Below are 16,187 nucleotides of genomic sequence, written 5' to 3' on the forward strand. Positions count from 1 at the left end.
GCTTGTTCATGACTCATGATTGTTGGGATGTGTGTCAGGCAGTGCTGAGGACTCTTTGATCCTAATATTCAACACCTTTGGCACCCTGTGGTATTTTTGCTTTTCTTATCTCTATATAACTATGACAAGGCCAGATGCTTGCTGCATATGCAGCCATTAAAAACCTAGCTTTTGGGCAGCATGTGAAAATTGCCTTGTAGTCAATTAAGCTGTTTGAACAATAGCAGTGGGTCCAACGTATTCATTAATTTCTGTGCCCTATTTCTGTACTCACTTGTTTTTATGTCTTTACTCAAACTGTTCTAAATTATGAAATTTGAGTGCCATAATGAAAACTTTAAAAACTCTATCTATCTATCTATCTATCTATCTATCATCTGTATGTATGTACATATGTGTATATATATATATATGGGTGTCTCATAGCATAGGTATGGAGGTCAGAGAACAGCTTTTGAGAATCAGTTCTATCCTTCTACCATACAGGCCAGATGGGTTGAACTCAGGTCATTGGGCTTGGTAGGAAGAGCCTCTACCCTCTGAGTCATCTCACTGACCCTATAGCTTTTTAGTAATAGATTTCTTCACCCTAAGCTCCTTCTCAGAACATCATCCTAATAATGCAAGCAAATGACTGGAAATAATGGGTTTTAAATGCAGCAGGTATGTGGGCATACCTAGAGCCTGAGTGGTTGGTATGTAGCCCTCCTGTTTGAGATCATAAATAATAGGGTGGAGGAAGAGATATGGCTTATTGGTTAACAGTGCACACTATGCTTGTAGAGAACATGAGTGTAGTTTTCAGGGTGTAAGTGGAGTGGGTCCCAACTGCTCATAATTCTACCTCCAGGGGAATCTATCTGGTGCTGTCTTCTGGCTTCTAAGGGCAACTGCACAAATGTAAAATATGTTCACACAGATTCACACAAAAGTAAAAGCCATTTCAAAATCAATACTGCTTCACATTTAATAGGGTGGAAATCAACTTGCTTGCAGTGGGCTAGCCTTGGCAGTATGAAAAACAAGAAACTGTACAGCACAGTGCCTGGGAGACCATGTATGCAGCTTTGATAATTTTAATTCTTGTTTCGTAGGAAGGATCTTGTGTATTTCAGGTTCACTTTGAACTCATTAAGTAGCTGAGGATAACCTTAAACTTCCAATCTTTTGCCTCCACTACTCCAGTGCTGGGATTACAGGATCGCGCTAACGCACTTTGGGTTTTGCTACAAATTGAACCCATCGAACCCAGAACTGTATGTGTGGTAGGCAAGGACTCCCCCAACTGAGCCACATCCCAATCCCCTGTGCATTACAACTTTTCGGTAGGAACATCCTCTTCTCTGGTTTCGTGTGTGTGTGTGTGTGTGTGTGTGTGTTTTGCTCTTCACAATTTCATGGATGTCAGTCAGTTATGGCTCCTTACTCAAGATGCACATGAACAGAGTTGACTTGATACACTGTGTGATGTTAGAGAGAGAGGCATGTGGAAAGGAATGGGACCCTGACTCAAGCTTACTTATAGTTTTGCACAGGCACAGTTGATCTTTGGTATTTTGAAAAATAGATTTAAAAGGTAGCTTACACTGCCTAAAGTACTATTAGATTTGAAAGATGCCGTATTATGGATTCAAACATGATTCTGTAGCACCATGAAGTCCTTGGGCATTGTTTTATAAACATGGATATTGAGGAGCGGAAACCCTTTGAACCAACACTAATTCATGAGAGATTTTCATAATTAAGTGCTAAATTGGCACAGCTGTGGCCTTTGAGGTGGTAATGTCCTGCTAATCATCCCTCATTTAAACCTGCTAATGCCTCTCTCCTACCTAGACCCTGTTGTGGTCCAGTGTGCCAAGTTCAATGCCTCCAGCTTTTCTGAACAATTTGAATGCCTGGGATACCCAGGTGTACCAGCTTCATTAATTAGCAAACATTTACCCTTGTCTTTGAAAGAGGTGACATGCAGAATTCATTGACACAGGAACAGTCGTTGTTTTACCAAGATGCTCATTTTAAGTTCAGTGGAGGAGAGGGGTGGAGGGGAAAGGACAGGTCAAAATGGGGCAGGGGAGGTGCTGGCTCAGTGGGCAAAGTCTTTGATATACAAGTGTGAAGTCCTGAGTTCAATGCCTAGCCCCTAATATAAATCTAGGTGCTGTGGCATGTGTGTGTAATCCTAATGTGAGGGTCTGAGGTAGAATCACAGAGCTCATGGGTCGGCAGTCTAGTCTGTGAGCTTCAGGTTTAAGGAGAGATCCTGTCTCAAAAATGATATGGAAAAAGATAGAGAAAGACATCCAAGAGACATCAGCATGTACATTAACATATACACTTACCCACACAATTTAACAACAACAACAAAAAAGACCTGAAATAGTGACATCCATGGAGAAGTGAGAACCTTGAAAGAGTATTTCCAGACTGACAATATTATGACTGGGTTTTTGAAGCCATGTAAAGAGGAACGCATGAAGTGAGATTTTTGTGTATTCTGGCTAGTATTTCCCACAATGTGTACCAAAGATCATGAGCCCAGAGTTATATTGTCATTGAAGGAGCATATAAACATCAGAACAATGTTTTTTGCTAGCTGGTGGGTGAAATCTTGCCAGTTCTCTGTCCAGTCAGTGCATTAGCAGCAGTGGCCACCCTGTCCACTTTGGCACCCCTCTGATACAGGGAGGAACTGACCCCCCCCCCAGTGGTCATGGTGCTTTGCCTGAAGCTGTTCAGCAGATGGGTGGCCAAGGACTCATGAGCTCGCCTCAGCCACGGGCCATCTGCTCTGTCTTAAAGCTTGCTGTGGGTATCTTTCTATGTCTTGGCCAACCAGCAGCATCTCTCTTAATTTGCATCTCTGAGATTCTGAGCTTTGTGAGAATGTAGGCTTTTCTGAAGTTGGAGAGATAAAATTATATTTTATTGGCATTTCTTTTCAGCTTAGAAGACAGGTTTTTAAATACTCAAGTCTTGGGAGTAGGAGGGTTCTTTCAGTCCATAGATAGGAAGTCCAAGAATTTTTCCATATGGCTTTTGCCTGATCACCTATCAGAACTGGATTCTGAGTCCCTTCTTTTCTATTTTCTGTCAAGCTATCAAGATTGAAACAGCATCCATCTTTAAACACACACACACACACACACACACACACGTTTTGAGTTACCTCCATGTTTCCCTCAAGGGTTCTGGAAACACACTGGAAGGTGGTTTAAAAATTAAACTAACTTGTTTGCCTTCTTGACAGGAACCTAGGATTCCTAACAAAAAAACAAAAGGAGACAGACCCACAGCCAGAACTAAAACTCTCTCCAATTCTCTATACATGTGTTTAACTTTCTGGAAACAGTTGAAGTTAACATATGCATAAATATAAATAAATGGGAAAATTCAGCATGCACTTCTACGTAGACAGGAGGCAAATCCCCACATCCCAAGTTGGAGGCAAACTATAAATCCAGCTACAGGAATATAAATATTTATCTTCTACAAAAGAAAAACCATGTGTCAATGAATATTTTATATCAATTCATTTTTCTGTTTGCTTAATTCCATATTAATTTGAATCAACTGTTACTTCTGTCTTTTTAATATCTTTATAATTGTCAGGCAGTGTAGTATGTTAGGAACGAATATTTGAGAGCATAGAGAAACCTGGGTTCTAAAACAGACTTTAAACATTTTCTAATTCTGTGGCTTCAGAAAAGTTGCTAAACTTTTCATTTGCCTTATCAAAACCATTGTTCTAGAGATCTTGGCCATGTGACACAGGCAGTATAGACAAAGTTCCAAGTGTCATGACATGGAGCATGGAGGAGATGCTCCATTAGGAACAGCTGTTGTTCTCTGTCAGCTCAAAGTGTGTTAAAGTGTGTGGGGTGAGGGGTGGGATTGTGGGGGGAGATAGTTGGCATCTGCTATAGTGAAGGCTGGGGAGGTAGCTGTCATCTGCTTCAAGTGTTTGCTGTGCAGAGCTCCTGAGTTCTTTCACCTTGAACCCAAGTAAAAATTAGCCAAACATGGTAGTGCAAACTTGTAATCCTAGTGCTGGAGAGGCAGAGACAGGGGGATTCCCAGCACTCACTGTCAGCTAGCTTAGACTACTTGAGAAATGCAGGCCAAAGAGAGGCCTTGTCTCAATGAAGAAAAGGTGTATGGGGCTGAAGAGATAGTTTAGTGATTAAGAGCACTGGCTGTTTTTGCAGAGGACCTGGACTTAGTTCCCAGCATCCATCAACTAACAACTATCCTTAATTCTAGTTCCAAGGGATCAAATGTCCTTTTCTGACCTCTGAGGACACCGGGTACACATATGATACACATGCATAGATACGGGTAAAATTCTCATATATATATAAAGTAAAAATAATAACTAAATATTTTCCCCCATTTTTTTGAGACAGGGTTTCTCTGTGTAGCTCCGGTTGTCCTGGAACTCACTCTGTAGACCATGCTGGCCTCTAACTCAGAGATCCTCCTGCCTCTGCCTACTGAATTCTAAGATTAAAGGCAGGAGAAATCACACCTAGTAATAACCAATAACTAAATCTTAAAAGGATCAAAAGCTGATTATTTTTCTACTTTTAACTTCATCATAGATTTTTTTTTCTTTTCCCTTGGTGGATAAGTAAATTCAACTTTCCATATTAAAATATTAAGAACCATTAAAAAAATAACAAATATAAAAAGTAAAGTCGGTAGTGACCGTGAAACCCTAAGTGAAGCTGCTTACATCAGCTGTATCACTTTTTCAGATGTGCATTGATTAGAATAAGGTGATTTTATTTTAAAAATATTTTTATTTAAAAATATTAAAAATAAAAATGGACAGCATGTAAACAATGACACTTTGTTGACCTCTGACCCGCACCCCAACACACATGCATACTTGTGCACCAGCACACACACAAGCACATGCACACATACACTCACAGGCACATGGTAAGGCATTAACCATGAAGAGTAAGCGCACCGAATCCTACATAGGAAAAAGATGGTGAGAGGAAGCTTTGTACATTGCCTGGATGCATGTGTGAGGAGGATGTCCTCCTGATGGCTCTTCCTCTCTCTCCTCACATAGAATGTCCCCCCGGACCTGTCTATCTGTACCTTTGTGCTGGAGCAGTCGCTGTCAGTACGGGCCCTGCAGGAGATGCTGGCCAACACGGTGGAAAAGTCAGAAGGGGTGAGTACCTATTTTCTGTAGACTTGTGTTTTCTTTCTTTGTTTGTTTCTTTGTTGTTTCTCTCTTTGTTTCTTTCTTTGTTCCTTCCTTCCTTCCTTCCTTTCTTTTTTTTTTTTTTTCCTAAACAAGTCTGTGTGTGAATCTGCTTGCCTGGATATTGTGATTTTTTTTTTCCTAAGTCAGTGGCTTCTTCTTGTGGGTTCCTTATATTTGATTATTTAGCTATCTAGCAGGCTTAGGATGTCTTAAAGACACATAAAAATAATCCAGCCTCCATCTGCTTCATGCTTCTATGTGTGGTTTGTGAGTATTTGTGTGTCTCCTTACATGTGCCCACATCGCAGTCTGACTACTAGCTTCATGCCTGGTTGTTCGTCATTGTGCTCTGTGTCATCTTCAAATGCCCTTCCCCAAGTAACATCCCTAAGCATCTTTGTAACTAATACAATTTCATGGCACCATTCCGTATTTTAAATAATGAAATTACAGCAGTAGGTTCAGCAAGTTGCAATTTGTAATTTTGAAAACAGCAAAACCATCTTCGGAAATTAAAATTCCCATTCTGTCACCTAATGGTGATATTTTTCTTTGAAAGCCTAATGGATTATTTTAGTTATTATTTTTTTTAGAAGACACAGGATTACTTCTTTTTGGAGTATTACCTGTTCTTAATCAGTTCATTAAAGTTTTCAAATAATCAGGAGGACAAATGGCCACCACACACCTTCCTGTTTACCAAGGTGTTTCACAGTCTAAAAATCTATTTGTTTTCAGGAATTAAACTGGCACTTTTTTTTTTTTTTTGCCATCATTGACTATGTGCTGTTATTGTTGAGCCTCCTTTTCAGATTGTATAAATAAAGAGATTAAAAAATATTGTCATAATGTTTCACATGGTGACTCATCAGCTATGCTGCATTACTAATGTTTTTAGCCTTAAGGTTTTCAAACACAATCTTAAAACTTTTGGTTTTATTTTCATCAATTCTAAATTAAATTTTCACATATGAGATATATGTGTGGCCAATCTGGACAAACCATTTATAGCTATTGTCCCAAAAGTTTTATATTTGTCTGAAATTCTTTGGAAATAAAAGGGAAAATAAGAAGTCCACCAAGAATGATTCCGTTTCTTAGTTTCCTTTTTAGGCGTAAGTCGGAGCATGAGTGTTAGCGAGGCCATTCTGTATCCATCTCACAATAGTTTGCTTTTTAATAACAAATTTAGCTGATATAAAAATTAAATGTCAAGAAATTCTGTGAGGGAGTGTGCTTGCACAGTGTTGGTAGGATTGAGAGTTTCTGTAATGATTGTAGGAGACAGTTTGAAGATGCCCCCAAAATTAGAAATAGAACTGTCACATGGTCTAGCAATTCCACTACAAGGTATGGATCCTGAGAAAATAAAATGAATATGTTGAAGAGAAAGAACCTTTAACATAATGGTTAAACATGGGAAAGAGTAGTTATTTTATTCACCGTTATACAGAGAGCCGTTTTACCAGCCCTCAGACATGCCTACATGCTTTATGTTATTTAAAAGTCACCTTTGGTGACTACAAAATACAAACTTCCCATATCAACAGGTCCAAAGTTTTTAGAATTTATTGTTCCTTTATCAAGGTTTTCCATTCTCTTGTAGTAGAGTTAAGTTATGAAACAGTGAAATTTCTGGTGAAACTGGCTTCTTTCTGGAACAACCTCTTGTGGCTTTTAAATATTATAGAGGCATACCGATTCTGAAATTTGAATTTGTCTTTACAAACAAAACTCTAAAGAGCTATTAGTGTTTGTGCCTTATTGCTTTCTCATTGTTGTGGATTTTGGCTTACCTCAGTTGCCCCTAAATTAAATTTTTATGTTGCAAAGCCACTTTTTCTAAACTTAACTTTTGCACAAGCTGAATCCATGAGGTTGAACTAGGCAAGCTCTGAATATCCCATGCCCAGAGGAAACAATTTAAAATAGCATTTAGGGAGTTGTGTTTTTAACCTTTTATTGTTAGAAGAAAACACACGGGCACATGCGCGCACACCCATCCACCCATCCTACTGCAGTGCTTTTACTTAGTTGAATTCTGAATTGTTCTGTAACTAGAACATTTCTACCACATATAAAGTAGACATCCCTGTAAGGAGTTGGATCAGCATCTTTCAGAGCCTCACATGCTTGCTACAAGCATTAGCTAAGATATAGAGTGTGGTCGGACTCTCCTATAGCATTGGTTCTCAACATGTGGATTGCTACCCCATTGGGAATCAAACGACACTTTCACAGGGAATACCTAAGACCATCAGAAAGTACAGATTCATTATGATCTGCAGTAAAAATACAGTTATAAAATAGCAATGAAAGTAATTTTATGGTTGGGGTCACTGCAGCATAAGGAACTGTATTAGAAGGTCACAGCATTAGGAAGGTTGAGAACCATTGTCCAATACAGGATGTTGGGGTGGTGTGAACAGTTTGGGATATATCATAGTAGATCTTGAGGAGGTCTAGGTTAGGAAACCTTCTTGGGTGGTGACTATTTCCCAGCAGAGAGAGAGTTATTTCCCCTTTTGTCAGCCCTGTTACCCTTTGACATGTATATATCATCAGCTCAGGGTTAGGCTGTGGAACTGGCAAGTGCTGCTGGCTTGATAGGAAACGAGTCTCTTGGACTCAGCAGATGTACATATCCTCTTTTCCCAGCCACGTAATACCTCTCTAAACCAAAAGAACTTGGGATTAATTCATCCACAGTGATAAGAGAGTCCATTGTGTGATAAGACACAGATAGAGCTCTGAGATACATGTAACATTACGTTGGATTGCATTAGTGTTTGTTATTCAGAGAATCACAATAGTAAAGGGCAGCAAGCAGCTGCCCACAGATGCCAGAAGATGCTGAGGACAGAGAGAGCCCGACGAGGCTGTAGGAGGATGCATCTGTTGTGCTGTGACCACCACATCATGCTCCAGTTTTTAGTTTTTTTCTGACTTCTGTACATATACATCTTTCCTTCTGTTCCTTCTGCCAGTCCTGGATTTCCTGTGGCTTTTAGTTCTTGGCTGCTGCGGAACCCACCAGGGCGGGTTGCTTCTTCTTAAGTCAGCTTGTTGGTGTTTCTCTAACCTAGCATTCAGAGACAGGGCTTAAGGGTTCCCAGCACTGCCATATTTTAGCTCTGTCTTCCCCTTAGAAGGAAGGTGTGTCTTCATCATCAGGTTTGAGTAGTGACCAAAGGACGTTGGGTGTAGAAGAGTTAGTACTCACTGCAAGGTGGCTTTTAAAAGTCATACCTAAACTCAGAAGGCTAAGGCATGGTTGTCCTGGAACTCATTCCTGCCTACCTTTTCTCTGATTTTGGTGGCTTCCTTCCTTTATGGAATCTTGGCTAATCTCACACCCTGTCTGCCACACAGAGTTGAGCAGCTCAATGATGATGTCATCCTGTTAAAACACAGTGACCATGCTTGCTATTCTAGTTTCAAAAAGGTTAACCCTTTGTTTAACTTTTGCTCTTGCTGTTGGTTTTATCTTGATTAACTTACCAAAAATATTTGGCATACACTTCTGTTTATATGATTTTGTTTTTTAAACACATAGTTGAATTCTGCTTCCATGGGCACACCTGCCAAGTGAGAAGTGATGGGTGTGTGTGTGTGTGTGTGTGTGTGTGTGTGTGTGTAAAGAACTTGTTCAGGAGATTTATTGAAGCTTCTTTCTAACATAATGTTTGCAGTACTGATCATTTGTCCTGAAGGCTTCTCTTTTGTTTAATGCCATAACTGCAACACACAACTTGTATGACCTATTTTGGAGCGTGTAATTTTTTTTTAAAAAAAGAAACATTTTACATTACCTGACCTTTCTGTCTTTTGGTAATGGTCGTCTTTGGTTCTAGAAGACTGTAGAGCCTTGTCCCTTTGACCTTAGCTTATGACTATTTGACTGCTATTTGGAATATACTATATTTCAAGGTATAAAGTATTTTCTCTGAGCCTTAAATGTAGATGAAAGTTGAGGAAGTAAGGGCCAGAGGCCTAGGATGTCTGCAGCTAGATAATGGCCCCAAGATATGAAATGGAAATTGCACTCATGAAATCCTAAGCATATGGTTGAACAAGGCCAACAACTGACAACACCAGTTGACATGGCAAGCTGAGCAGGGGATAGCCAACAAGGTCCTACCCCTAGGTGAAGAGCTTCTGGTGATCAATTGCTACTGAGAAAGGAATAATTGAGTTTTTCTGAGGGACTGGTTCCCATATAGGTTGTCCAACCCCAAGTGATCAACCCTGCATTCATTACCAGCAATGGTAAATGAATTAAGTAGGTTGAATGTACATGTGTACATATTTACATATACATGTAATAATAGTAATTATAGGAGAAGAAGTCGTGAATTGGGAAGAAGGGGAAACATGGTAGATGCTGGAGGAGCAAGGCAGATGCAGTATTCATGTATGAAGTTCTCAACTAAATTAAAATTAAAATTAGACACTAAAAATATAACTGTAGCTTAATTTGGGAAGATGTAATTAGCATTTTCCAGTGGTTGACAATATAGCCTGTTCTCAGATGGGGAAGTATGTTGATGTTTCTGTCTCTTATTCATTTTAACTCATGGTAGGTATATCTCACTGTGATCTTAGTGGTTTACTATAGATTACAAGTGATGCTTTTAAAGTAAATAAAATTTAGAATATGATAAAATATTATGAAAAGATAATATCAAGTTGAATCTTGACAATATCAACTTAATTCCAGCCATTCATTTATTTCATGCTAGTTTTTTTTTAACATTTGGAAATAAGCTATGGCATATAAAGTCTCTGTGGCTCAAATGGTAATTAATGTGAGTTTGGCCATTGATGGTTCTGTGGTTGCAGGGTCAGGAAAACAATTACAGTGCTCTGTGAGTTCTATGCTAAGTATGTAAGATTTCTTATTTCTGACTCTGACTTTTTTCTTAATTTTTAATCTCATCCTCCACACAAATTAGGCTATTAAAACTACTTGCATGAGATAATTTCAAATTTGTTTCTAAGAATAATTTATCATGCTGTTTTTTAGAATCCAGGTAGAAAATGGAACTTCCAGGATGAAAATACATGATATTCTTATCAGTATTCTTCATTTTCTGAGGGAACAATCACTTTGTATAATAGACAGTCACAGACATCCTCCTGCCTCAGACTCCTAGGTGCTAGGATTATGGGCAAAAGCCACTACACCTGGATCAGAAGTATTCTTAAAGTCACTTAAATGGTTCCATTTACTGAAATAGTTTATTTGATATGAAACTATAAGCATACTTCTTGTTTCTAAATAGCTTTTTCTTCTAATGAAAGGGACAGGGATACCTCAGTGGCTTAATTGTTGGTAGAGCTTGCAGATGTAAGTTGGTTCTATATTTTTTGTGAGAAAAATGAGTTGTAGAGTGTGACATATTAACAAATTTAAAATTTTATTCTCATAAAACTCCATCTCGCCGGGCAGTGGTGGCGCGCGCCTTTAATCCCAGCACTTGGGAGGCAGATGCAGGTGGATTTCTGAGTTCGAGGCCAGCCTGGTCTACAGAGTGAGTTCCAGGACAGCCAGGGTTACACAGAGAAACCCTGTCTCGAAAACCCAAAAAAAACAAAAAACAAAAAAACCCCTCCATCTCTTTGAGTTGTGTACTCTGAGAACACTCAAAAATACATCAAAAGGCTACTAGCTGAATTCACTGGTAGATGAAGTTTTAAAAATACATTTTAAAAATATCAAAGCACCATAAATGAGTTTTTATGAGTACATGTATTGAGCCTTGAGGCACAGATTTCAGACAAGTAATTGCATAAAAAAATGATTTTGTACCTGTGCAAGAACAAAAGGTGAAATTCAAGGAGTCTAATGCTGTGTCCTATAGTGGCCAGGTGCTAGAATGATACAGCATACTCCTCAAATCCCTGGCAGGCCACTGGGCGATGTCTCAACCCCTTAGTCTCATTATTTATAGAATGAGACAAAACAATAGCATCTTCCTCATGGAGTCACGAGGCTTAAATCTGTTACAGACACAGGACACGCCCTCCACAGGGGAGGCGCTTGGGTGTACTCATCATGCATTTGTATGCTTTCTCTGTTGAGTGGGACTCCCCTAGAAGAAAGCAGCTATGAACGGTGGACTGAATGTAATAACATCTGCATCATTACATCATTTCGCTCTGCACAGCAAATATCCACAGGGTCTCTTTTGACTCAGTCCGTGGTATGGTCCACCATGGCAGGGAAGAGGCAGGAAGGAAGGTAGGAGGTCAGGTTATATCCATAATTGGGAGACAAAAAATGATGAACGCTAGTGTTCAGCTCACTTTCTTATTCAGTCCAGGACTTAAGCCATGGGATGGTGACATCTACACAGGGAGAGTCTTCCCACTTCAATTTAATCTAGTTAAAATAGCTACCCCACCCCATTCATGACCAATGAATGAGCATAACCCTCTACAGTTGTTGATCTTGAGGACTTGTTTCCTAGGTGATTCCAGATCTGCTTAAGCTGACAATTTACAGTAGCCATCACAGTTATTTGGTGTTTCTATACGTGATCCCAAATGTAAGGGGAAGCTCTGAATACCCAGCATGACCTCCTCCAGTCCACCCTCATATCTGTGAAATGCTTAATGGACTCATGCTTTAAACAGTAGCCAGTATGATCTCACTGACTCTTTATATGAGAAATTTTTATTTTCAAATGTCTACTAGAACTTACACTGTCTTGAGGGGCTGGGTTCTGTTTATGCCTGTTTTCTGGAACATCCCTCTCAGGTAAAACTAAAGACAACCATTTCAGGGAGGAGCCAAGGGTACCAGCAACTTGAAACATTCCTGATAGATATATCATTCCCTGTTGCATCTAAAGGCCCATGTATGTGAACATATCTTTCCCTTCACACAGAATTGGAAGTATAATTTAAAATAAATGGGAGTATAATTTCCTAAAGCGCCTCCAGCTGCACACAGTTGCTGAACCTCGCCTATTTTCTTGTCATGTATAGAATGTGGGAGCCTGTGGTTGACGTGTGCATCTTTTATTTGTAGACATTGTTTTCTTTATATTCAGGAGGAAAGACTACATGAGTCTGCATTTGACTGAAGTAGTTCACAGACTCCCACATCAAATCTAATAAGGAGGTCAATTTAATCAGTGTGTAATTTAATGACAGTGGCAGAGTTATAGACTGTTTTTAGATTATGAATCTTGAATATATAGGTTATGTGATTTGATTGGAATCATTCAGTTTGGACATTTTCTCAGATTTCTTGACTGCTTACAGTATAATTATATTTATTTATTGTAAAATATATAAATATGTATATTTATATATAGCTGCTTCCTAGCAAAGAAACAATAGGATTAATTCATGGGATGATCTATTGTAGACTTACGGGTGTATTAGTTACTTCTCTGGTGCTGTGATAATAAAAGATTGTGACTAAAGATTCCTTGCCAGGATTTTGTTCAAATACTACTAAGTGGATAGGTCAGTTGTCAGTGACTTTTAAGTTTCTCGACTTTATTTAGCTACTAGTTAGTTCTTCCTTAGAGTGATGGGAACTCTTTAGAAGAATTTACAGGAATGTGATAACCAAAGTTAGAGGTTTAGTTCCTCATCTTAATTGTGTTTTTTAGACAGTTACATATGGGTATGACAGGGGGCATTTCTTACTCCTGTAAGCCCACATCGCTGTGTGGAGTCTGTGCACACTGAAGTCCCCACATGCTTCATGCACATGCCCTGATCTCTTGGAGTGCCTGAGGGTCTTGACTCTTGATGCACATCCCGTGAGTACTCTTGTGAGTGTTGACTGTGAATCATAAGTCATCTTCTGGTCTATGGCAGGTCTGCCCTTTTTAGCATGTGTAAAGCCATAAAGGAAGAAGGCCAGAAGTTATGGGAGAGAACTGGAGTTACTTTAAATCTACTGTTCACCCTGGCACACACTATTTTCTCACAGTTTATAGAGCGAGCGTTTAAGGATGTGCTTTTTCATGGTGTCTAGGAGTATTCACAGTAGACCTGATGTTTCCTTAAGGTTAATGTCCAGTATCTTCTCCTAATAGTTAAGTAATAGACCTATCATTATCCATGGCTGATGATTCTCTTCCTTTGTGTTGGTTATCAAGTCTTTTAAAACACATTAAATTTGTACACAGTCCCAGGCTTGAGACTCAAAGTTAAGCCTTCTGTCATGCAAGTGTGTCTACTATTATCCCCCAAATAACAATGATTGCGCTTTATAGAAATGTATCACCATCCCATGAGGTCCGTCCTAAGTGGCTGCATTTTTCCCTCCACACATTATTCATGTCCTTCTACTTTTCTTTTTTTAATTTTCTCAAATGAGATTCCTTGTAGCACTTAATTGTGCTTAGTAATTCTGATAAACTGCCCAACTAGCAGCCAGCTGCCTGTTATTAACTTAGGGACTTGCCATTTGAATTTGTTAACATGAAAGCTTATGCAAGAGCCACTTTGACATACTCTTTGCTTCATAAGAGGAAGTGTTGGCAATTTGGAGCTTAAAGTGTACACATTTCCCTGAATTTGGACAAATTCGGGGATCATTTAAGTAACAATTAAACCATGATCCTGCTTCTGCAAGAGGAATAATTGAGGAGATCTCAGTGTTCTCTTTGCCTGCTTTAAGCTTTAAGAGGGGGAAAAATTATAAGTACTTTTTGCTAAATTAGGTCACATGTGAGGACCCAGGACTCCTGAGGTGACCAGTCATGACTGACAGATCTGGCAAAATGGAAGCATTGTGGGTCATTTAACACAAAGCAGAGTAAGAAGAAAGTTGGACTAATGTATATAATTCAGTAAATTACTGGACTTGCTTTTGTGGCCTCATTTGCTTAATTAAATTTATGGTAAATTTTTTTTTCTCAAACTGACAGCAGAAAGAATTTTGCAGTCTCATGCAGTTTAAAAATACACACCACAGCCATTATTCTCCGGGGCAGATACAGCCTTAGCATTTAGAGTCTCTCTAATAAGAATGCTATGTCCATGTGTCCTCATTATCTGCTTTGCATTTTCCATTTTGAAATTACTTGGCCTGTTCCTGGAAACATTTCAGAGGCCTCAGTTTGAGATCTAAAGACTCTCTAATTCTGTCATTTGAAAGTATGTATTAAGAGGCTCGAGATGGCTCAGCAGTTAAGAGCACTAGTTGCTCTTGGGGAGAGTCTAGATTTGGTTAGCCAATAACTATCTGTTAACTCCAGTTCCTGGGGATCCAAAGCACCTCTGGTGTATCTGGGTATAAAGCATATATGTTGTACACTGACATACATGCAGATAAAATGTCCATACATATAAAAGTAAATACATCTTTTTTAAAAAAAGAAAATACACACTAGTATGGCTTGGCCATTGAGAGAGTGTGATCCTGGTCTTCCAGAGGGCCGTGGCTCAGTTTTCAGCATCTATACCATGTGGTTCATAACTAGCTGTGACTCTAGCTGCAGGAGATCTGACTTAGTCCTTTGACCTTGCTGAGCATCTGAACTCTGATGCACAGACCCCCTCCCCCCACACACATTTGTTTAAAAGATGAGTGCTAAAGGAGAATTGAAAGACTCCTTAGTGACTGTTGTGTCCAGCAGTTAGGGAAAGCATTCTGGAAAGCCTGCTATTGTGCCTTAGACAGAGGATCTGCAGTAAAAATTAGAATCTTTCCTTTCAGGGGAAAAGTTCCCTGTTGAACTTGAACTGTGTTAAGTATTAATGTTCTAACATAGCTGTGTGGATTTCTTTTAGTTCTGTGTTTAATGGCAGTTTGATCATTTAACAAATATTTGGTATCACAGAGTCCACATATAATTCCTAGCAAGTTTTGCAGGGAAAGAAACTTACAAACCCAAGCAATGTTTGATTTACATTGTTTCTAGTCTGAGTCAGACTCTGCAGGAAACATTTAGAGAGGGGAAAAAAATCAGTAATTTTGTTTCCAGAGAGCAATTGTCCAGTATTGTGACTTTGGGGGATAAAATTTTAAAGGCCTTAAACTAGGAACATTTAGAAATAACTAATTTAGAATTTGTTAACTCTAATAAGAGGTATTAAATTACACAAGAAATATGTTTCAGAGACAATGGAAACCTCCAAGGTAACTAGGGATGTGGAGCTAGAATCCCAGCTCAAAAGAAGTGAGACATGCCTGGGGTTTAAAATATGTGTGCTATGGGGTATGAGAGATAGCTTAGAAGTTAAGACAGTGGCCACTCTTGCAGAGGACCTGGGTTCAGTTCCCAGTACTAGTGTAGCAGCATACAATGGAGATCTGATACAGAAACCTGCATGTATACAGTGCACATAAATTCATACATGAACACAATGTACACATAAGTAAAAATAGTAAATATATACATGCTGTTGAAATGAATAATAAGATAACACAGAAAGTGAGAAGACATAACAACTGCTCTTTCTGGAACACGCTGAAGTTAGTCATCTGTACTAGAATGTTAAATGCCATCGATGCCTAGGTCATCTGTAGCATGGAAAAGACTGGTGTACTCTGCAGCCTTTAGGGGAAATGAAATCAAAATATTTGATTACCATAAAAGAGAAAAATGAAGAGAAAAGACTTCAGAACATAGGGATTTAATCTGTTCTGAATTTAGAATATGGTGATGGTTTCTGCTCTCTAAATATGGCTGAAAGCATTTGTTAATTGTATGCTTTCATAGGCAAAATTATGAAATGTAAATCGTTTCAATCTCTTTCCTTCTCCTCCCTCCCCTCCCCTCCTTTCCCCTCCCTCCCCTCCTTTCCCCCTACCCTTCCCTCCCTACCCCTCTCCTCCTCTTCCCTTCTCTCCCTCTCCTCCCTTTCCCTACTTTTCCTTCCCTTCTCTCTGTGGTATAGTTGCTGGGGGCAGGCATGGGTGGGGTGGGTAGAGAATCAAACTAAGAACTGTGCATATAGGCAGGTGTTCTGCCACTGAGTTATATCCCTA

General features: G+C 39.2%; 1 protein-coding gene across 1 annotated transcript in view; it reads left to right on the plus strand.

The window, feature by feature from the left end:
* The window catches only part of Ryr2 (ryanodine receptor 2), a 566,557-nt gene that overhangs the window by 188,914 nt on the left and 361,456 nt on the right, over nt 1–16,187 (plus strand). The window contains exon 3 of the mRNA XM_076939363.1: nt 5,084–5,188. Coding sequence (XP_076795478.1) covers nt 5,084–5,188 — 105 coding nt within the window. The remainder of the gene's footprint in view (nt 1–5,083; nt 5,189–16,187) is intronic.

Source organism: Arvicanthis niloticus, chromosome 8, assembly GCF_011762505.2.
Source record: "Arvicanthis niloticus isolate mArvNil1 chromosome 8, mArvNil1.pat.X, whole genome shotgun sequence".
Lineage (NCBI taxonomy): Eukaryota > Metazoa > Chordata > Mammalia > Rodentia > Muridae > Arvicanthis > Arvicanthis niloticus.